We start from the raw sequence: 23,948 nt of genomic DNA, 5'->3' as shown, positions 1-23,948 counted from the left end.
CCTGGATCCTTTTCTCTAACAGGAGCCTTTTCTCTAACAGGAGAACGGCAGAACCCTTTAAATGACCCTTCCCTTGAGAAGTCATCTGAGGCCTTTTCTCTAACAGAAGGAGATCGGCAAATTCCTTTAAATGGCCCTTTCCTTGAGAAGTTGCCTGAGGCCAACTTGAAACCGGAAGAGGTTGTCTTGTCGGTTTCCATTCCGTATTCTGCTCAGGTGAGGTTCCTGTACCTTCATTTCAGTGCTGCACCTGCTCTCCTGCCCTGAGTTTCCAACAGTCGACCACTGACTTCTTCTGCGAGAGTTTGGGGCCACTCACAGTGAGAGATCAAATCCCAGATGGCCATTTTAGTTGCTTCCACAGAAGGGTGGGTCACCTATGGCCCTTCTGAGAGGGGGTCCCTAAAGGGACAATGGCCTTGCAAAAAAACGGAAGCATCTCTGTGAGTGGAAACTTTGGTTATAGATGAATGTGCATCCTAGCTGAGAGGATGTGAATGTATAACAATATCAGCCTCAGAAGTTTCTGATGAGCTGAATGAAAATTTACTACGGAGCTATTTGCCAATCACCAATAGTTATGAACTAGGTAATTTAAGTGGAATCATTGGGAACTAAGTGCCTGCTATGCTGTGACATGATGTTGATGCAGGAAGAGCATGCAGGAGCTTCTGTAAAAGGTTCTTCCCCCCAAGCTCTAAGTCTAGTGGGAAAGACTAGAAATAGGAAACAAAACTCAGCCACCAAGGACCACAAATGAGTGGGCAAGGAACAGAAGGGTCTCTGGCCAAGAAGCCACTGTGTTGGGCCGAGCAGGGGAGGGTACGAGGTTGGATGGATTTGGAGAGGTTGGGAGCCAAGCATGGAGAACAGCAGGGATTTGATATAGCCTGTAATAGGCTCCATATCTGTGGCAAGGAGAGCACAGTTCCAGGTAAGAGGACCGTGAAGGGGGTGGGCAGACCAGAGCGGAGCAGCCAGCATCATGGCAGTGAGATAGAAGAGTGGCTGGGACTTAGCACAGAGCCTGTGTCTGTCTTAGCACATGGCCACAAAGCAACAAGTGAGATGATATATGGTGTGTCTGTGATCCCAGATCTGGTGGTTCAGGGATGGTACACAGAGGCTGGCAGGTCCTTAAAACTCATTGGGCAGCCACACTAGCCAACTGGTAAACCCCAGGTTCAGTGAGAGATCCTGTCTCTGAAAAGAAAGACAGAGAACAATTGAAGAAGACATTTGATGTTGATCTCTTGCCTCCCTCCACATACTTGTACACACACACACACACACACACACACACTATCATCATCATCATCATCATCGCTGTCATCATCATCATCACCACCACCACCACCACCATCATCATCACAGGCAGGGGAGGAGGAGTTGCCATGTGGCATGTACTAACCATTCTGAATATCTCGATCTCTAGTGGCAGTTTGTGTCAGGACTCCGGTTGGCCCAGCGTCAGGAAAACGCCTTTGCCATTGTCAATGCTGGCATGAGCGTAGAGTTTGAGGAAGGTACAAACACAATCAAGGATCTTCAGATGTTCTTTGGAAGTGTTGCCCCCACTGTGGTCTCTGCAAGCCAAACCTGCAAGCAGCTCATTGGGAGGTAGGCCAGTCACACACCTTTCAGCTTGAATTTTCATTAAAACGCTACTTGAGGAAATTTTGTGACATTGTGTGTGTGTGTATGTGTGTGTGTGTGTGTGAGAGAGAGAGAGAGAGAGAGAGAGAGAGAGAGAGAGAGAGAGAGATGTCTTTCAAGACAGGGATTTTCTGTATAGCCTTGGCTGTCCTGAAACTCATTCTGTAGACTAGGCTGGTCTCGAACTCAGAGATCTACCTGTTTCTGCCTCCTGAGTGATAGAATTAAAGGTGTATGCCGCCACCATCTGGCAACATATATTGCAGGTTTCTGTACAATTATTGTAGACATTTCATAGTTTAAGTAGATATTGTTTTTAAGTAATTGAGCTCTAATTGAGCTCAAAATAAGCAAATATCTCCAATACTGAATCCTGAAAATGAAAAAGTATCTTTAGGCTACATCAAGAAGATGGAATCTTTGGAATGTCAAAGGGTTTTGCCCCAGGAACCCTCATTATTGCTGACTTCTAGAAAGTATTTTTTAAAACAAATTTTCCAGCTAGTGTTTTTGCAATAATTTGTATTTAACCAGATATGCTCATTCCCAGTGGGTGGAATTTAACGTAGTTTTCCTCAGATTCTGAATTAAACCCTCACTTCTAAGACAACCATGGAAACTTTCCCCTTGTAAAAACATAACTCCAGATTTCAGAAACCTCTGGTGTTTTTAGCAGGGTTGATTTGTTTTTAACCTAAGTAAATCCATATGATCAGTTTATGGAGGAAGATTTGGCAACCATTAAATCAGATTCTGAAGAAAGCTAAGGAACCTGGCATGGTAGAGCATTCAGGAAGATGACATGCTAGAGGCCAGTATCGGCTGTGTAAGATCCTGTCCAAGATAATAATACATACAAAAAGCTAATGGCATATCTTAAGGATATTTTGTTTGGACTTGGAAGGTAACTACAATCACACCCCATTTTTCATTGCAGTTTGGTGTTTGCCTGCTTGTTGTAACATATTTTCTGTTACTATAAAATATACTGAAGACTAAGTAATTTATAAAAGGGAAGGGTTTTATTTTGGTCTGTGAGTCTAGGGGCTAAAGTCCCAGAGTGTAGTGCTGGCAAGGCTTTGTTGTTCCAGTTCTCTGTAGAAAATGGAAGGGCGTTTGCAGAAGACAAATAGACATCGTTGCTCTGTAACACCATAAGAGGTCCAGCCCTGGCAGGGTCCCTTCTAAAACTGGATAGCTTGGTCGGGCAACTGCACCTCCTCTCGACTGCACCACGGCAGTAATCACGATTCAACCTGAGACCGAGAGAGAACAAACCTCAGGACAGTCTGGCTGCTCCGTGAAATGTTCATCTTCTGTCCTGCCAGGCAATGGGACGACCAAATGCTGAGTGACGCATGCCGATTGGTCCTGGAGGAGATTCGCATCCCGCCAGATGCTGAGGGCGGCATGGTAGAGTACCGACGCACCCTCATCATCAGCCTGCTCTTCAAATTCTACCTCAAAGTGCGGCGATGGCTGAATGAAATGGTAAATAGCTTCTCTGGGCCCCTGGGTATCTGGGTCTGTACATGAACAACACCTCCCGCCCCCTCGCCCGCCGGAGAACAGTACAGGGTGGGGCCCTGCAGCTCCTCCGTCCTCCCTTCAGTCTGAGTCTCAGAAGGGAGCAGCCACACTATTCCATCTGTGGAATAAATGCTAATATTCCAACAGCAATGAAGTCATCAGTAAGCAAATTGCATATTTTCCTTTTTAAAAAAGATTTTCTTGTTGAAAGAAGAAAAATGATATTTTAATACTTAAAGATCCAAATGAGGGAAGGTTGAATATTTAACCATTACCAATATTTTAGTGTGTGTCCTTCTAAACCCTTCCTATATAAGTATGTAGGGGGGTGGCTATAACTGCTTAGTAAAGGTCGGTTACTTCACTTTTTTCAATGTTCTTAAATATTTTTAACGATACCATAGATAATGGTTCCTTGGCATGTCAGCAGGTAGATAGACCATTTTCTAACCCATTCTTTAGTTTTAGACACATCTGCACTGATGAAGGTTCAGTGGTAGAAAATTTTTCAGCTGCCTTACTTTTAGACATTCAAATTGTTTCCACATCTCTCTTAACTTCTTCTTAGCCAGCTTACTTTAAAACTATGTCCACAATACTTGCTTAGATTTTACCTCACATGTGGCATGTCCCTTCAATAAGTCTAACCCACAGACTGACACAAGTACAGCAGAAAAATGACCATCTGCGTATCTCTTCAGTGACTGAGAGTGTTGTGCTGCTGGGTTAACCACTCCTAATTCACACATCGTATCAGCAGCACAGCCGTGTGTTCTGTCACAGATCCTTATTACCTATGGTTTACCACCTTTAGTTTATAGATCTCTAATCAGATACATAACATATAATCTGCAGAACCTTTTTTATTTCATTTATTACATAACTAGAACCTCGCATGTTCTAGTCAAGAACACTACCACTGAGCTACAGCCTGGCCATTACAATTCTCTGGTGTAGTGTATATGTGTGCTATCATTATAGAAATATAATTCCAAAAATCAACCATAATGTGTAACCCTCCCCTCACCACTATGTTAATATAACATTTTATAATATATAGTCACTCATTTATATAACTACATTTTACATATTTTATAGTTTTTACAATACTGAAATTGTACTGTGCATAAATTTTGTAACCCATATTTCCCACTTATATTCCATAAACTTTTTCATTTTTTTTTAATTCATACTTTAAAAGATCTTTCTTTATCACGGTGTTTTGGCATGTGTAAAACTTGTCAGTTAAGACAAGGATATCTTTTTTTCTTCTACTAAAAATATTTTTTTCATACAACATAATCTGATTATATTCCCCTCCCCCTACTCCTCCCAGTTTCTCCCCCGCTCCCCTCCTATCCCAAGCCACACCCTTTCTGACTCTAGTAGAAAAGTAAACAAGCAACTAAAGAATTATATTAAAATAAAATAAAAAAACAACAAATAAGAATATGACAAAAACAAGAAAATTAACCAAGAAAAAGAAAGAAAGGAAGAAAGAAAGAAAGGAAGGAAGAAAGAAAGAGTAAACGGAAAATCTAAAAGAAATGGATTATTTTCTTGTGCGTACCACCTATCAAAGTTAAATCAATATTAGACAAGCAATTTAAACAGACCTATAAGTCCTAGTGAAATAGAGGCAGTTATTAAAAGTCTTCCAACCAAAATAAGCCCAGGGCTATATGGTTTTAGCACAGGCTTGACTGACACCTCAATTACATGCAACTCAGTCTCAGTACTGGATGTTCCATTTGACGCTAGGAGATATCCGGTGGGGATCTATAGAACTATTTAAGGTCAGGAATGGTGATAACCTCCAGCAGGGGTTTTGTTACTCAAAAGGATTGTAGATATCCTGGGTTTTTTGTATTTCCATGTAAAGCTAAAAATTGACTTTTAAAGTTCTGTGAAAAATTGTATTGGAATTTTGATGGGGATTGTGTTGAATCTGTACATTGCTTTTGGTAGGATGGCCATTTTTACTCTATTAATCCTTCTGATCCAAAAGCAATGAAAGATCTTTCCATCTTCTGGTATCTTCTTCAATTTCTTTCTTTGGTGTCTTAAAGTTTTTATCATACAAGTCTTTCACTGGCTTAGCTAGAGTCAACCCCAGATATTTCGTGCCTTTTGAAGCTATTGTGAAAGGTGTTGTTTCCCTGATTTAGTTCTCAGTCCATTTGTCATTTGTATATAAGAGGGATACTGATTTTTAGTGTGTGTTCATTTTGTATCCTGCTGCTTTGCCCCAAGTGTTTATCAGTGGTAAGAATTTCCCAGTGGAATTTTTTGAGTCACTCATGTTTACTGTCACATCATCTGCAAATAAAGATACTTTCATTTCTTCCTTTTCTGCTTGCATCCCCTTTGATCTCTGTCAATTACTCTAGCTAAGACTTCAAGTTCTAACTGAATAGTTATGGAAAGTGTGAATAACCTTGTCTTGTTCCTAATGTTAGTGGGTTTGCGTTGAGTTTCTATTTAAACTGATGTTGGCTATGAGCTTGCTGCAAATTGCCTTTTTTTATGTTGAAGTATGTGCCTTATATCCTTGACCTCTCTAAGTCTTAAATCATGAAGGAATGCTGGATCTCCCCAAAGGTCTTTTCCACTTCTTTTTTCTTTCTTTTTTTTTTAAGATTTATTTGTTTTATTTATATGAGTACATTGTCGCCAGAAGAGGGCATCAAATCCTGTTACAGATGGTTGTGAGCCGCCATGTGGTTGCTGGGAATTGAATTCAGGACCTCTGGAAGAGCAGCCAGTACTCTTAACAGCTGAGCCATCTCTTCAGCCTCTTTTCTGCTTCTAATAAGATGATCACGTGATTTTTTTCTTTCAGTTTGTTTATATGATAGATTATTTTTATAGATTTACATATGTTGAACTATCGTTGTATCTCTAGGATAGATCCTATTTGATCGTGATAGATTATCTTTTTGATGTGTTCTTGAATTCCATTTACAAGTATTTTATTGAGAATTTTTGCATCTGTTCATAAGGGAAATAGGTCTGTAATTCTCTTGGGTTTTATGTGGCTTTTTAAACAACCCTGTTTTTAAAAAATTGGGCAATATTTCCTCTTTTCCTATTTTTTGGAATAACTTGAGGACAATTGGGATTAACTCTTATTTGAAAGTCTGTATAACTCTGTGCTAAGCCCATCTAGTCCAGGGCTTATTTTAGTTGGAAGACTTTTAATGATTGTGCTTCTATTTCACTAGGGGTTATAGGTCTGTTTACATTGATTATCTGATATTGATGTAACTTTGATAGGTTGTATGTATGAGAAAATTACCCATTTCTTTTAGATTTTCCAATATGGTGAAGTACAGATTTTTAAAGTATTTTCTTATGATTCTTAGAATTTCCTTGGTGTCCATTGTAATGTCTCCATGTTCATCTCTAATTTTCTTAATTTGGATCTTCTCTCTTCACCTTTTAGTTAACTTGGACAAGTGTTTGTCAGTCTTACTGATTTTTCTCAAACAACTCTGTTTCATTGATTCTTTGTATTGCTTCTTGTTTCTATTTTCAGCCCTGAGTTTGATTATTTCTTACCATCTACTATCTTTGAGTGTTATTTTTATTGTTGTTGTTCTAGAGTTTTCAGGTGTGCTGTTAAATTACTAGTTAAATTATGAGATGTTTCTAATTTTTTATGTAGGTATTGGGTGCTATGAACTTGCCTCTATGAACATCACCTTCGTTGTGTCCCATAAATTTGGGTATATATGTGTGTTCATTTTCATTCAGAAATGCCAGAAAAATCTTTATTTCTGTCTTTACTCATTTTTCATTTAGTTGTTCAGTTTGCTTGAGTTTGTAAGCTTTCCAGTTGTTTCTGTTGTCTTTGATATCCATCTTTAATCTGTGGTGGTTAGATAGGAGGCAAGGTATTATTTTGATTTCCTTGTATCTGTTGAGATTTGCTTTGTGTCCAAGTATATGGTCAATTTTGGGAAAATTTCTGTTAGCTTCTGCGAAGAAGGTGTGTTCTTTTGTGTTTAGATGAAATGTTCTATACATATTTATTAAGTCCATTTGATTATAGCACCATTTAGCTTCAGTTTTTATCTGTTTAGATTTTGTCTGAATACCTATCTACTGGCAAAAGTTGGCTATTGAAGTCTCCCACTATCAGAGTGTAGCAGTTGATATGTGATTTAAGTTGTGGTAGTGTTTCTTTTATGAACTTGGGTACCCATGTGCCTGGGCACAGATGTTAAGAAGCTTAATATCCTCTTGGATTTTTCCTGCATTGAGTACATAATGTCCTTCTCTATCTCTTCTATTAGTTTTGATTTGAATTCTATTTTGTTGTATATTAAAATGGCTATATTGGCTTGCTTCTTAAGTCTATTTGCTTAAAATATCATTTTCCAACCATTTATACTGAGGTGATATCTATCCTAGACAGTAAGGTGTTTCCTCATTCAGTAGCAGGATGGATCCTGCTTTTAAGTTCAATCTGTTATTCTGTGTCTTTTATTAGGGAATTGAGACCATTGGTGTTTAGAGATATCAATGAGCAGTGTTTATTGATTCTTGGTTGTTTTGGGGTTTTTTGTTTTGTTTTGCTGGTTTGGTTTGGGTTTTTTTGTGTGGTAGTGTGGGGATTTTTCCCTTTATTTTGATTTGCTGATCTATATTACTTATTCCTTGTGTTCTATTACATATGGTTGTCCTCTAGAGGTTTAAGTTTTCCTTCTAGCACACTCTGTAGGGCTATATTTCTGGATAGATAATACTTAAATATAGTGTTATTGTAGATATTTCTCCATCTATGATGACTGAAAGTTTTGCTGGGTATAGCAGGGTTGACATGTGTGGCCTCTTGGAGTTTGTAAAACATCTGTTCAGGACCTTCTGGCTTTTAGAGTCTCCATTGAAAACTCAGATGTTAGTCTAAAAGATCTGTTTTTCATATATTATTTGGTTTTTGTCTCTTGACGTTTTTAGTAGTCTTCCTTTGTTCTAGACATTTAGTATTTAGTTGACTATAATGTAATGTGGGAAATTTTTCTCTGACCCAATCTATTTGGTGTTCTGTAAACTTCTTGTTCTTTGATAGACATGTTCTTCTTTAGATTGGGGAAATTTTCTTCTATGATTTTGTTGAGAATATTTTCTGTGCCTTTGACCTGGGTTTCTTCTCCTTCTTCTATTCCTATTATTCTTAGATTTAGTCTTTTTATAATGTTCCAGATTTCCTGGGTGCTTTATACCAAGATTGTTTTTTTAATTTAACATCTTCTTTGACCAAGCTATCCATTTCTTTTATCTTGTCTTCAAAGCCTGGTTAGGTTTGCCTTGGAGTTTTCTATTCAAGTTCCTTAACTTTTTCATTTCCATATTTTCCTCAGTTTGGGTTTTCTTTATTAACTCTATTTCCACTTGTAACTCTTGGACTGTTTTGTTTTTGCTTTTTTATCCCACTCTGAAAATACTTGGTATTTTCATAGATATCTTTAAGGGATTCATCCATTCCCCTCTATCAATTCATGAAGGCAATTTTGGAGTCCTCGTCTTGTGCTTCAGCTATGTCGGGATACTCAGGACCTACTCTGGTAGGGTTCCTGGGCTCGAGTGGAGACATACTGTCTAGTTGTTATTGCTTGTGTAGGCATCTGGGTTTGGGATGACTGTAATTCTAGGTGCTGCTTTCTGATTTTTGTTGGGTGGATGTTTTGTTCCTTGGTTTCGGTTGCCCTCTCTAATTTTCAGGGCAGTGTGGTGGCTGTGTGTTGCCTGGTAGGGAGTTGAATGTGTTTCTAGGTATTGAGAGCTCACAGTTAGAGACAGAGATGGGCTAGAAGAAAGTGACTGGAGGGACCCCTGGTGGGGAATAAAGCAGGGTATGTTGCCAGGATCTGCTAGACCCCTGGGAATTAGGGCAGAGAGGAGGAGGCCACAGCTGGTAGTCTGCCATGGAGCTGGGGATAATACTGAGGGATGAGCTTTGGAGGAAAGGAAGAAGAGTGAGTAGACAGAACTTGCCTGGGAAGCAGGTGTGTCTGTGACTTCCTGTGATCCAGCTGTGGGATTTAGAGGCTGCTTCCCCGGCTGGCATCCCAGAACTGTTTTTTCCAGTGGCCATAAATATATTTCAAGAAATTTATTTCTCATGATTACAGAATTTTGTATCCAAATTTACCATAAATTCTCTATTGTTACATATTTAGTTTAATTCTATTTTCTTCACTATCATCAAGACGTACTTCCTTCAATCATTCAAAAGAAGACCTTGTGAATGCTTACTGAAATGAGTTTCCCCTTCTCTGAGTGCCTGAACGGAGGTGGTAGTTTCTCTATTCATTTAGGGAACTTGAACTTCTAGGCCCTCTTAGCAAAGCCAATGTCAAAGATCTTGAACACTAGATTGGGTGATTCTATTTCTTTCTTTCTTCTTTCCGTGTGTGTGTGTGTGTGTGTGTGTGTGTGTGTGTGTGTGAGTGTGAGACATGACAGTTCTCCCTTCCACCATATAGGTTCTGGGGACTGAACTCAGATTATCAGGTTTAATGGCAAATGCCTTTACTCTTTGAACAATCTAGTGAACCCAGACTGTTCTGTCTCTGTACTTGTTTCCCAGATCAGTAGCTCAGGTTATAAAGTCCAATGCAAAGTGACCTTTCCCCCCAGGACCCCCAGAAGTTTCCTGACATCCCAGAAAAGTTCGTGAGTGCCCTGGATGACTTCCCCATAGAGACACCCCAAGGAATCCAGATGTTCCAGGTGGGTGGAGCTTTTTATTAATCTATGCATTCAGATGCGTGTCATGTACACACACCTCTCTTTTCAACAACTTTATTATGAGTAAACATATAGTCTTATAAAAGCTAGCCAATGTCATATTGGGTCACACAGATACAATTCCCATGGTTTCCTCAAGGCTGCTCAAGGAGTTAGAGGCTGAATCTGCCTTCTCAACTTTTTTCTGCATTTCCTGACATTTCTCCTTCACTTTGCTAATTTTGATCTTCCTTTAAAGGAATCAACACTAAATGCCTTTCAAGCACTTCCTTGCTTTACTATAACTTCCCCAAATCTCCTGGAAATGTGGGTATATTGGTCGCTCTTTATCAGTTGTATAAATTATGCCTTACTGAAAGCTCTACTAGAACATATTATTTTGAGTGTGTCCTAATTCCTAGTTAGCCTGAAGAATCCTTGAGGGCATTAATGACATCTTCTTTGCAGAAAGGTCTTGCGAGCAGATTACATCCTTACCATATACTTGAGAAATATTTAGTAGTGTCCATTTGCAGACTTGGTTACCCAATCACCTATAATTATTTTTGATTATAGGTAAAGCCAAACACAGAAGACCCAGTCTTCAGGTCTGGTATTAAAAATATTGTCTTGTTTCTTAACAGTGTGTGGATCCCAAACAACCCCAGAAAGATCCAGTTGGGCACCCAATCATGCACCAGTCGGGCATTAAACATGCCACTGGGGAAGCTATATTTGTTGATGACATGCCTCCTATTGACCAAGAACTCTACCTTGCTGTTGTCACAAGTACCAGGGCCCATGCAAAGATCACGTAAGGAAATGCACAGTAATTACATCTGCTACTAACATATGTTCACTGTTTCATCTTCAACCTGACAGCTTATTATATATTTAGGTCAATTTAGAATAGTCATCTCTTCTGGGTGAAAATTGGCCACTTTTAAAGCATAGTTCTAAATGTTAGAACACCTGCTCTTATTTTTTAAATAAGAGTTTTAAATAAGCAGTTTTAAAGCATAGTTATAAATGTTAGAACTCCTATAACATGGAGTAACGTGGAATATTACTCCATGATTTAGCTTTACACATCACAGATTTCTCTGTCTGTGGAATCCTCTTCCTGTACCATGAGATTTCCTCTGCACCCTTAAACCCCGCCTATGTTCCTCCCAGATCACTTGATGTATCGGAAGCCCTGGCGTGTCCAGGTGTGGTTGACGTGATCACAGCTGAGGATGTCCCGGGAGATAATAACCACGGTGGAGAGATATTTTATGCACAAAGTGAGGTGTGTGGTTTGCTATTCCAATACTCTGCTCCAATGTCAAAAATCATTGTTGGCTGTGGTTATATCCACAGATTCATGTCTACATCATAAATATTGCTAGAGCCCAGGGGCTGCCTCAGCCACTCTTCCATTCCATCTGACATCTTGAATCACCTTGAGATTATGACAAAAGGTTTTAAATCTTCTCAAGGAAGGCATGTAAGAAATGTAAAGCATAAGACATTAAAAGGAAGAATCATAGAGTAACAGGATCCGTCTGTGTGCTCCAGGAGCAATGGGAAGTGTAGACAGAGACAAACAGCAGGCAAATCATTAGACTCAAGTAAGTTCTAGCCACAGCTCTGATTAGTTCCATTCAAGCTCAATTCAAGCCTTTGATCCCAACACTCAGGAGACAAAAATAGGTGGATCCCTGAGTTCTAGGCCAACCCCAGTGTAAAGAAAAACCTTGTCTTGAAAAACCAAATCAGTGAGTGATACAAGAATGTGAGAGCATTAATTGCTTTTGGGAGATTCTGTTTGATTTTTTGCCTTTGTTTTGAGACAGGATGCCATGTATTCCAGGCTGGCCTTGAACTCATTATGTAGCAGTGAGCTTCACGACCCCAGTGTATGTGGTGCTGATGATCTAACCCAGGGCTTCATGCACACTAGGCAAGCACGGTGCTGACTGAGCCACACCCCAGCCCCTGAAGCTGTGTTTTAACTAACAGCACATGGCTTTTCTGCAGGTCATTTGCGTGGGTCAGATCATCTGCACCGTGGCTGCTGATACGTACATCCATGCAGAAGAAGCAGCTAAACGAGTGAAGATTGCTTATGATGACATAGACCCAACCATTATCACCATAGAGGTAGATCACTGTCCATCTTCTGGAATGACTGCGGGCGGAACATGCTGTGAACAGAATTCAACCCAAAGGCCATGGAATAAAATAATTTCTGTTTCAACTATGATTTAGCCAGTGTTACACATAGGTTTAATGTACAGTCTCCAGTAATCTATCTGCACCTCAACTCAGAGTCCTGAGACTCCTGTGCAAATCCTTCTTCCCACCAGCACTTCTGCAGGGACCTGTAAAAAATGGAGTTCCCTGTACCCTCTTCTCCCACGGCCTCTGACCATGTACTATCTTGAGAATACAGAAAATTAACACCAGAAAAAAATGACCTCCTCTCCACAGGCAGTGAGTGGGCCAACCTAGGGCACTGTGGAATTCATGAAAGTTGTGACACTCACCAGCTACTGGGCACTCTGCCTCTGACCATTCTCTGATCACACACAAGCTCTGAAGACAGAACACTTGAGTTCAGGATGTGATTCTGCCTTTTACAGTCTCTGAACAGCAATACAGACTTCGGCAACTTAACTAAATATCTCACATCTCAGTTTATTCCTGTATAAAATGGAAGCTTTTAGGACCTGCACCAAATGGTTATTGGAAAATTAAAATATAGGAGCCCAAGGAAATGTTAAGAATAGCACTGACCATGGGGAATACGTTTAGTAGATGGCAGCTGCCATTTTGGCTTTGCTATTATTAATGAAGTCAATGTTTTATTTTGTTTTATGTTGTTTGGTATCCGCTAAAGTGCTAACTCCATAGCAGATTCCAGTACTTTGTCTTGGATTGTGGAGGCATGGAGAGGTAGATAGAGGCATAAGTAGGGTGCAGCCTTGAACATCCTCAGATCTGCCCTGTTCTTCCCAACAGCTGTCAGTTCATCTTTACCTGTTAATGATGCGATAACTGTCCCTTCAGCCGGTTCCTCCTTTCACCCCCACTTTTCAGCCCCACCCTCAATTACTTATTGTCACATGACCACATTGTCAAGAGGTTCCTGTCTTCTATTTCAGCCCATCTACTCATGGCATTGACTTTCCAGCCCTTGGGGCTTATCAAATCGCCTTTCCAGTTCTGCCGTGTCCTCTGAGGCACTGCACTACCAAAACTCCAGAGTAGAATCAAGGCCATTCACAGACCTGCCCAATCCTCCTTCCCACTGATTAGCTGCTCTCACTGTCCACCGCTTCTTCATAAGGAGCCCACATTCCAGCCAACTTGTTTTCAGTCTCACTTTGACCCCTTACCCTATCAAGTACTTAAAATGATCCAGGATCCAATTCAAGCCAACAATTCCAGGACATTCCAGAATATTCCAGGCTTTATCTGCCCTCTTCTTGACCCCTCTTTACTCCATATACTCTCCTTGCCCCAGAGCCAACACCTTAGTGGCAGGCCACCTCAGATAGTCAATCAGCAATCTGGTTATATACCCTCAGACTTCCACAACACCTAGAAATACATCTAAATCAATCTCTGCTGACTCAGCTCCAATTGTCAGGCTCCAAGTGTCTTAGTGTGTAGCAATCTGACAGCAACGTATAGAATTCAGATAGGAACAAATGGCTTATTTAAAAAAAATGTTTTAATTGTTTTATTTTGATTTGGTTTTCCCCTACAGCAAGCGCTAGAACACAATTCTTTCCTTTCTTCTGAGAAAAAAATTGAACAAGGAAATGTAGATTATGCCTTCAAACATGTGGATCAAATCATTGAAGGTATGTACAGCTGTAAATGACCTGAAAAAGGAGGCAACTTCAGCACATGTCTTCTGGAAGAGAACTGGGGAAAGAGAGGTTTTATAATGGGAAAGAAAGGATTTTTAATTGATATTTTTAGTTAGTGTTTAAAATAATGGGTTTTGTTATACTGTTTCGCCCCTATACCTCACTGAACTTTGCTTATGCTCCTGTTCCCCATCCCACCACTACTCTCTGGTCCATACTTCCCTGTTCTCAGGTTTCCTGCATCCCCCAATATACTCCTCCTTCTAGTGTGTGTGTGTGTGTGTGTGTGTGTGTGTGTGTGTGTGTGTGTGTGTGTGTGTTCTCTTGTTTGTTTTGAGACAGGATATTCCTGCATAGCCCTGACTGTCCTGGAACTCCCTATATAGACCAGTCAGACCCCAAACTCACAGAGATCTACCTACCTCTACCTCCTGAGTGCTGGGGTGAAAGGTGTGCCACCATACCTGACCAGTTCTGCCATTTTAAGTTTACATCTCCACTGACAAGTCACTTTACCATTCTATACCTCACTGATTGTTAATGTCACCTGACTCAAGCATTGGCATTATGTCACCCATTAATGTCACCTGACCCGTGCACATGGCATTATCTCAACATGCCAACTAACACAGGTGATGCATCAGTATATCATTTTAGCTCCCCTGTTTTGCAGCTGAGAATATCATGTTTAACAACTTGGACAAATTCACCTACCAGGTTGATGGCGGAACCTGGATACGTAGCCAGACTAGTCTCAATTTCAGCACATGACTGATCTAACCCCCTCAATAAATCGATGTAGAAACCAGGGCCAAAGGAGTGGATAACCCAGGGCCACTCGACTGGGGGTGGGGGGACGGGGGGGGGGGGGGGGCACAGACAGCATTTACAAAGGTCCTTTAACCAAATGATATGGAGCCCAGCCCCACAGACTAGTGAGATCCACCCCTTTTTTCCTTCTTCACTTTATTTTACATGCATGGTGTTTACCCACATGTGTGCTTGAGCACCATGTATATGCCTGGTGTTCAAGGAGACCAGAAGACTGGGACCCCATTAGACTAGGGTTAGAGATGGTGAGCCACCATGTGAGTTCTGGGAATCAAACCAGGGTCCTCTGGAAGAGCAGCTGGCACTCTTAACCACTGAGCCATCTCTCCAGGATCATAATGCAAATTTCTGTTTACAAACGAAACACTCAAAGAGCCCCTCCACACTGACCTGTGTCTAAAGCTTGTCCCGTGTGTGTGTTTTGCAGGCGAGATCCACGTGGAAGGCCAGGAACATTTCTACATGGAAACACAAACTATCCTGGCTATCCCACAGACTGAAGACAAAGAAATGGTGTTACACTTGGGGACACAGTTTCCCACGCACGTGCAGGTAACAGGGGGCGTCCTCTGGGAAAGGCATTTCAGAATACCCTATAAGATTCCCATGAAGCTGGGCAGTGTAGCACACACCTTTAATTCCAATGCTCAGGAGGCAGAGGCTGGGGGATTTCTGTGAACCCAAGGCCAGCCTGGTCTACAGAGCTAGTTCCAGGACAGCCAAGGCTACACAGAGAAACCCTGTCTCAAGGAAGAGGGAGGGAACCTCCACTCTTGTGCCTTCGACTCCCTGTATAATTGACACTGGCTACACTCTAGAGTAATAAAATGGGACAGATGCCTTTAAACATGACCAGGAAATCTTGTGACACGCCAAGATATAAGACAAGGTCCATCTTTCAATAGATGGACCTTAGAACAATAACAGGGTGAAAATCTCAGAAGAGGATTCGAGTGGACATTTCTCCAAAGAAAATATGCAAATGACCAGTAACCTAAGGTTGTAATAAATTATTATTTAAAAGCTAGCTGCAGAGTTTCTCCCCCCACCTGTGAACATTTATGTTCCCAGATGAAAAACACACAACCTTTGTATTTTAATATGCCTTAGGCAGCACAATAGCTGCCTACTCTCCATGCTGTTAGGATTCATTTCCCTATGGATAACACTGTATTATTACTTACTACTTACTATGTTTCACCTGGGCTGCTCTTAACTACAACTGTCCAGCCCGCAAGGCCATGCTTTCTCTACTCCTTCCCCACAGCAGCACTCCCTCTCTCCCTCCTGAACATTCTTCTTCTTCCATGGTGGCTTCCTCTGTCTCCTTTCTGTTATTTCTTCTCTGACCCAGGCCCGTCAAAACTCCACCACACCTATCTCTCTTCTGCCCAGCTATTGGCTATTGGCATCTTTATTCACCAATTAGAATTAACTTGGGGCAGGGTTCCAGGGGCTAGGTGCAGACTCCAGGTCTTGACCCCCCCCCACACACACACACACACATACACACACACTTGACATTTCAAAAGACAGATGTCCAGACTTAACAGTCACCAGGGAAACCAAAATCAACCATCTACTAGAATAACTGTAATTTTAAAAAAAGACAAGTATTGGTAAGAATGAAGAGAAAGTGAAACCTCCATAAATTGTCAACAGACATAAAAGAAATAGCACAACACCTGTGGCCCAGTTTGGCAGTTTCTCAGGATGCTAGGAAGAGAATGACCAACAGACCATGACTGAGTATGCAGCCAAGAGAAATAAAAGCATGCTTGTGAAGACTTACACACATCTAACACCTTATAAACTGATTTAAAGCTTTTAATTTCTAAAAACTTAAGCACATGTTCATAACTGCATTACTTATAAGAGTCTAGAGTAGAAACACCCCAATGTCTATTAATGGATGACTAAGGAAAAAAAGGAAGGAAAAATGGTATATTCTATACAGTGGAATATTATTTAGCTATAAAAAGTAAGATATAGTCATGCATGGAGAGAGGGCCTTGAAAGCATTATGCTAAGTGCAAGAAGCCACTCACAATGACTCCATATTGTATCATTCTGCTGTGCGACAAATCAGTAGAGATGGACACAGATCCCAGCTGCAGTATAATGAGAAGTTAACAGGAAACAAGAAATGGCTTCCTGTTGGATAAAGATTGGGGGTGCTGGAATTTCTAAACTCGACTAGGATGATTGCACATTTCATCAATAGAGGTATCAGTTGGACGTGAGCATTCCGCTGTACATTAGAACAGCAAGCAAGAAGATAGACCACGGAACCGCGCTTACGTGGCTTGGGGGGCTCTCTCTTGCAGGAATATGTGTCTGCAGCATTAAAGGTCCCAAGGAGCAGGATCGCCTGCCACATGAAAAGAGCTGGAGGAGCATTTGGGGGCAAAGTGACCAAGCCCGCTCTACTGGGAGCTGTCTGTGCTGTGGCCGCCAACAAGTAAGGGGTTGGGTGACCACTGTCATGTCAGTAGTCTGAGTTGTGGGAGTCCTTCCAGCCCCTTTCACCCTCATCTCATCTCTCAGCCTACAGCTCAGCTGAAGCTGGCTGGCTGGAAGGCTGGCCAGAGCGTTGGCCTGACGATAGCTTGTCCTGAAGTAAGTATACTGCTGCCAGGCAATGTTCTCTAAGCCTGCAAATGCTGGTGCAGATCTGACTGGGAAACTTGTAACTAAAAGGCTTACTAAGATAACATCCACCCAGGCTACCTTATCAGCCTACTGATGCAGGAGAATCTATGAGCATCTTTTTGTTGTTGTTGTTAAAGATTTATTTATTATGTAAACAGTGTTCTGCCTGCAGAAGAGGTGCCTACAGATGGCTGTGAGCCACCATGTGGTTGCTGGGAATTGAACTCAGGACCTCTGGAAGAGCAGACAGTGCTTTTAACCTCAGCCATCTCTCCAGCTCCATCTATGAGCATCTTATCTCATTTATACTCTTCAGACATGGAAAAGGCTGCCCCCAAGCGAATGTAGCAGCTTTGCAGAGGCTAGAAACCAGAGTCCTAAATGGACATTTTATGGGAGGGGTCTGCATATAGGGAAACTGACATCTACAGAGCATTAGGCGTCCACCTCTGGGGCTCAGCAATCCCCCTCACAACCATATGTTAATACCCCTATTACTGTCTGAAAGTGAAATTTGGAACTGCAAAATGATCATGACACTTGTATATATAATATAAAAAAGAGCCAGGCAATTTAATTCCTGAACTCAAGAGGAAGACACTGACAGGTTGATCTCTGAGAGTTCCAGGCCAGCCTGGGCTACATAATAAGATCCTGCCTCAAGAGAGAAAAAAGAAGGAAGAAAGAAGGAAGGAAGGAAGGAAGGAAGGAAGGGAGGGAGGGAGGGAGGGAGGGAGGGAGGGAGGGAGGGAGGAAGGAAGGAAGGAAGGAAGGAAGGAAGGAAGGAAGGAAGCAGGGAGGGAGAGAGGGAGGGAGGAAAGGAAGGAAGGGGGTAAGGAAGGAGGGAAGGAAGGAGGGAAGGAGGGAAGGAAGGAGGGAAGGAGGGAAGGAAGGAGGGAAGGAGGGAAAGAAGGAAGGAGGGAGGGAAGGAAGGAAGGAAGAAAGGAGGGAAGGAGGGAAAGAAGGAAGGAGAGAGGGAAGGAAGGAAGGAAGAAAGGAAGGAAGGAAGGTAGGAAGGAGGGAAGGAAGGAAGGAAGGAAGGAGGGGAGGAGGGAAAGAAGGAAGGAGGGAGGGAAAGAAGGAAGGAGGGAGGGAAAGAAGGAAGGAAGGAAGGAGGGAAGGAAGGAGGGAAGGAGGGAAAGAAGGAAGGAGGGAGGGAAGGAAGGAAGAAAGGAAGGAAGGAAGGAAGGAAGGAAGGAAGGAAGGAAGGAAAGAGGGAGGGAAGGAGGGAAAGAAGGAGGGGGAAAGAAGGAGGGAAGAAAGGAAGGAGGGATGGAGGGAAAGAAGGAAGGAAGGAGGGAAGGAAGGAAAGAGAGAAGGGAGAAGGAAGGAAGGAGGGAAAGAAGGAAGGAAGGAGGTAAGGAAGAAAGGAAGAAAGGAAGGAAGGAAGGAGGGAAGGAGGGAAAGAAGGAAGGAAGAAGGGAAGGAAAGAAGGAAGGAGGGAAAGAAGGAAGGAAGGGAAATAGGAATAATATATAGCCAAATATTATATCATCATAATATGTAAATATTTAATTGACTAAACCAGAATAACTATTTTAATTCCAATGCTCCACTACTTTCAAATGTCATCTAAGGCATGTTGTTACTTATGTAAAATCACCGAGCTAACTACTTCAAGACCTCCTCCTAATCTATGCTTCTACAACTTTATGGAGATTACAGCTTTTTTTAAAATTAGATATTTGCTTTATTTACATTTCAAATGGTATCCCCTTTCCGAGTTACCTCTCCAAAAACCCCCTATCCCATCGCCCCGCTGCCTGCTCACCCCCCAACTCCCGCAATTTCCTGACTTGCATTCCCTATTCTGGGGAATCAAGCTTTCACATGATCAATGGCCTCTTCTCTCATTGATGTCTGAAATGGCCTTCTTCTGCTGCATATGTAGCTGGAGCCATGGCTCCCTCCATGTGTACTCTTTGGTTGGTGGTTTAGTCCCTGGGAGCTCTGGAGTACTAGTTGGTACATATTTTTGTTCCTCCTGCAGGCCTGCAAACCTCTTCAGCTCCTTGGGTCCTTTCTCTAGCTGCTCCATTGGGGACCCTATACTCATTCTATTGATTGGCTGTGAGCCATTAATATTTTGATCTACTTTCCAGTAAGGATCAAAGTATCCACACTTTGGTCTTCCTTCTTGAACTTCATGTGTTCTTGTGAGTTGTATCTTGGGTATTCCGAACTTTTGGACTAATATCCACTTATCAGCTAGTGCATACTGTGTGTGTTTTTTGTGATTAGGTTACGTCACTCAGGATGATATTTTCTAGTTCCATCCATTTGTCTAAGAATTTCATGAATTCATCGTTTTTAATAGCTGAGTAGTACTCCATTGTGTAAATGTACCACATTTTCTGTATCCATTCCTCTGTTGAGGGACATCTGGGTTTTTTCCAGCTTCTGGCTATTATAAATAAGGCTGCTATGAACATAGTGGAGCATGTGTCCTAATTACATGTTGGAGCACCTTCTGGGTATATGCCCAGGAGTGGTATAGCTGGGTCATCAGGTAGTACTATGTCCAGTTTTCTGAGGAACCACCAAACTGATTTCCAGAGTGGTTTTACCAGCTTGCAATCCCACCAGCAATGGAAGTGTGTTTCTATTTCTCCATATCCTCTCCAGAATTTGCTGTCCCGAGTTTTTGAACTTGGCCATTCTTACTGGTGTGAGATGAAATCTCAGGGTTGTTTTGATTTGCATTTCCCTGACGATTAAGGATGTTGAACATTTCTTTAGGTGTTTCTCAGCCATCTGGTATTCTTCAGTTGAGAAAATCAAAGTAAATGGAAAGAAAGTTGAAACAATCCCACTGAAATCGAGGACTAAATAAAGCTAACTATTCTTTCTCTACATATTCAATATAGCACTTGAAGTACTAGCCAGAGCAATTAGACAACAAAAGGAGGTCAAAGGGATTCGAATCAGAAAGGAAGAAGTCAAAGTATCACTATTTGCAAATGATGTGATAGTGTACTTAAGTGACTCCAAAAATTCCACCAGAGAACTCCTAAACCTGATAAACAACTTCAGCAAAGTGGTTAGATATAAAATTAACTCAAACAAATCAGTAGCCTTCCTGTACTCAAAGATAAAAAGGCTGAGAAAGAAATTAGGAAAATAACACCCTTCACAGTAGTCACAAATAATATAAAATTCCTTGGTGTGACTCTAACCAAGCAAGTGAAAGATCTCTATGACAGAAACTTTAAGTCTCTGAAGAAAGAAATTGAAGAAGATCTCAGAAAATGGAAAGATCTCCCATTATCATGGATTGGCAGGGTTAATATAATAAAAATGGCCATCTTGCCTAAAGAAATTTACAGATTCAATGCAATTCTCATCAAAATTTCAACTCAATTCTTCATAGAGTTAGAAAGAGCAATTTCAAAATTTATCTGGAATAGCAAAAAACCCAGGATAGCGAAAACTATTCTCAACAATAAAAGAACTTCTGGCAGAATCACCATCCCTGACCTCAAGCTATACTACAGAGCAAAAGTGATAAAAACTGCATGGTATTGGTGCAGTGACAGGCAGGTAGATCAATGGAATAGAATTGAAAACCCCCGAAATGAACCCACACACCTATGGCCACTTGATATTTGACAAAGGAGCTAAAACCACCCAGTGGAAAAAAGACAGCATTTTCAACAAATGGTGCTGGGTCAACTGGCAGTCATCATGTAAAAGGATGCAAATTGATCCATTCTCATCTCCCTGTGCAAAGCTCAAGTCCAAGTGGATCAAGGACCTCCACAAAAAACCAGATACACTGAATCTAATAGAAGAGAAAGTGGGAAAGACTCTTGATCACATGGGCACAGGGGAAAATTTCCTGAACAGAACACCAATAGCTTATGCTCTAAGATCAAGAATTGACAAATGGAACTTCATAAAATTGCAAAGCTTCTGTAAGGCAAAGGACACTGTCAATAGGACAAAATGGCAACCAACAGATTGGGAAAAGATCTTTACCCTACATCTGATAGAGGGCTAATATCCAATATATACAAAGAACTCAAGAAGTTAGACTCCAGAGGACCAAATAACCCTATTTTTAAAAAGAGAGATTACAGCTTTTTAACTGAGTGTTTCCCACAGGACTGGCCGCCCGATCCGCTTCATCCTAGGGCGAAGTGATGACATGCTGGTAACAGCGGGCCGCCACCCACTCCTAGGAAAATACAGAGTAAGTGAGACCCAGAGTTCAGCAAACTGCCTGCGAGCCTGTCCTCAGTAGTCCATCAGCAGTAAAGACAGTCAGTTCCGCATTTCTAAAAGGGATAGTAGAACATGGTTTAAACCTGGGCAGACCCTTCTGGATCACGCTAGGATGATGTTGCTCTGGAGATTGTCATAGCCAAGCATGAGTCTGGCCTAAGTGCAGGTTGACAATAAGCTCAGATGTGTTTGTGCACAGCACAGTTTGGCTGCAGGAAAAGGCTGCTGAGAAGGCCATTCTGTCTTGTTATCACTTTGCAGATCGGGTTCATGAATAATGGAGAGATCAAGGCTGCTGACGTTGAATATTACATTAATGGAGGATGCACCCCCGACGAATCTGAGTTGGTAAATACACCCTTTCCAGAGAGCCCATGGCCCTTACTTCATCTATACAAATTTTTGTCTTGACCAATTCCACAAGAGGTTTAAGGTAAACATAAAATCTGAAACATGGAATAGATGATCAGAGTTATTTTTGTTTTAATTCAGGTGATAGAATTCATCGTACTGAAATCTGAAAATACATATCATATACCAAATTTCCGGTGCCGGGGCAGGGCTTGCAAAACAAACTTGCCATCTAATACGGCTTTCCGAGGATTTGGCTTCCCTCAGGCTACGGTGGTAGTCGAAGCATACATAGCTGCAGTGGCATCTAAATGTAACTTACCCCCTGAAGAGGTGAGCAGCTAGAACCTGCTGGTGAAACGCTGGCAATGGCTGGTGTGTGTCTTGAGCCCTTGCAATCTCTATATATCAAGAAAATTAAATGTGTTGTCCATTATAGTACGTGAACCATTAAACCTGGTAGCTTCCATCTGTGACACTATTTCTTAGGATTCTGTGGGTTGCTCACGGGATTCTCCTGGTCTTAGGCCAGTTCATTGGAAGCTCTGTGGTTCAAGACGACTTTATTGACATTTCTGATGAGTATTTGGCTGGCTTATCTGACCATGCCTCAGCTGGCATGCTCTAATCCACAAACACTTGTCAAATCTCTGTGTCACTTTGTACAGTCCCATCATAAAAAGCAAGTCACAAGCTCATCAGTGTGAAAGTCAGTGTGAAACTCTACCAGGGCAGAAATGGAGTGGATGAGCGCAGCCTTTTGTGCAAACATCTTGTCACAGTTTAAGACTTTGAAGAGAGCTAGAGACATAATTTGGTAGACGAGCATTTGCTTGTCATGTGCAATACCCTCAAGGGGTAAAGTAAGGACAATTGGGAGTAATTAAACTTTTGAATCGGGAGAATTTTTCCTTGCCAATGAATTGGTGACAGGATTAGTAACTGTCCTACTGTTTTGCATGGTTATTGTGAAGCTCACTTAATCTAAATCTTGGAGCATATGAAGTATTTGCTAGTAGTTTCTATTGGTTTCTGTTGTTGTCATTTTTAGCATATATTTTTGCATGCTTATATACTAGAAGTATTTTTAGACAAACTTTCTCCATATCAGACATGTGACAAAAATGCACACATGTTCTCACCTTTCAGATTAGAGAAATAAACATGTATAAGCGAACTAGCAAGACTGCCTATAAGCAGACATTTAACCCCGAGCCCTTGCGAAGATGCTGGAAGGAGTGTCTGGAGAAGTCATCATTCTTTGCTAGGAAGAAGGCTGCAGAGGAATTTAACAAAAACAATTATTGGAAGAAGAGGGGTCTTGCTGTCGTCCCCATGAAGTTTAGCGTTGCGGTCCCCATAGCCTACTACAATCAGGTGAGGTGGAAGAGGTGGGCCCTCCTCAAAGCCCATTTCCAAAGGGCTGGCCCTCTCAAAAACGGCTCATGCACAAGGAAGGGAATCTGGACGGCCATGTTGTCCTCTTGGAAGACAGAGAAATGAAGGGTGGTTCCCTTTAGCACGGAGAGCATCATGGATATCAGGACAGACCTCAGGATGCAGTATTTAGGGTCTGGGACAGCATCAACAGTAAGGTCCTACTCAGAGGGACCCATCTGAGTAGCTGACCCTAATATGAGTCATGTTGTAGAAAATATTTAATCTCCATTGGGGTCATTTCCACCTAGACTTTGATCATTCAATTCTCAGATAAAAGAAACCAACCCTTTATATGTGTGATAACCCTTTAAAGCGCTAGAACTGGACAGATATCTAAATCTATTTCCTCATCAATAACTCCATGTTATAATTTGTCATGTTCCATCTGGGCAGCTCTTATCTCCCATCGGGCAGTCCTCACAACCGAGTTTTCATGACTCTCCTACCCCATGGCACCAGCTCCTCTCTCCACCTTCTCTATCTCTTCATGGTCCCTGCCTCAGACCCCTGCCCAGGAACCAAAACTATCTCCACCTACCTATCTCTCTTCTGCCCAGCTAAATAGGCATTTTTATTCACCAATCAGGGATAACTTGGGGAGCAAGATTACCTAGCATCACTTAAGTCCACGTGAGAATCTCCCCATCCCTGGGAGCATCCATAGCA

General features: G+C 41.6%; 1 protein-coding gene across 1 annotated transcript in view; it reads left to right on the top strand.

The window, feature by feature from the left end:
* LOC127692162 (aldehyde oxidase 4) overlaps window positions 1-23,948 on the top strand; it is a 65,396-nt gene that overhangs the window by 29,908 nt on the left and 11,540 nt on the right. Inside the window, exons 13-26 of the mRNA XM_052192230.1 lie at window positions 107-216; window positions 1,436-1,620; window positions 2,985-3,147; window positions 9,832-9,924; window positions 10,566-10,735; window positions 11,098-11,212; window positions 11,944-12,066; window positions 13,679-13,775; window positions 15,043-15,167; window positions 16,943-17,076; window positions 21,372-21,459; window positions 21,753-21,839; window positions 21,984-22,175; window positions 22,992-23,219. Of these exons, the coding sequence (XP_052048190.1) occupies window positions 107-216; window positions 1,436-1,620; window positions 2,985-3,147; window positions 9,832-9,924; window positions 10,566-10,735; window positions 11,098-11,212; window positions 11,944-12,066; window positions 13,679-13,775; window positions 15,043-15,167; window positions 16,943-17,076; window positions 21,372-21,459; window positions 21,753-21,839; window positions 21,984-22,175; window positions 22,992-23,219 (1,910 nt within the window). The remainder of the gene's footprint in view (window positions 1-106; window positions 217-1,435; window positions 1,621-2,984; window positions 3,148-9,831; window positions 9,925-10,565; window positions 10,736-11,097; window positions 11,213-11,943; window positions 12,067-13,678; window positions 13,776-15,042; window positions 15,168-16,942; window positions 17,077-21,371; window positions 21,460-21,752; window positions 21,840-21,983; window positions 22,176-22,991; window positions 23,220-23,948) is intronic.

This window comes from Apodemus sylvaticus, chromosome 9, assembly GCF_947179515.1.
Source record: "Apodemus sylvaticus chromosome 9, mApoSyl1.1, whole genome shotgun sequence".
Taxonomy (NCBI): Eukaryota; Metazoa; Chordata; class Mammalia; order Rodentia; family Muridae; genus Apodemus; species Apodemus sylvaticus.
Note: the sequence above shows the minus strand (reverse complement) of the source record. Positions and strands in the feature narration are given on the sequence as shown.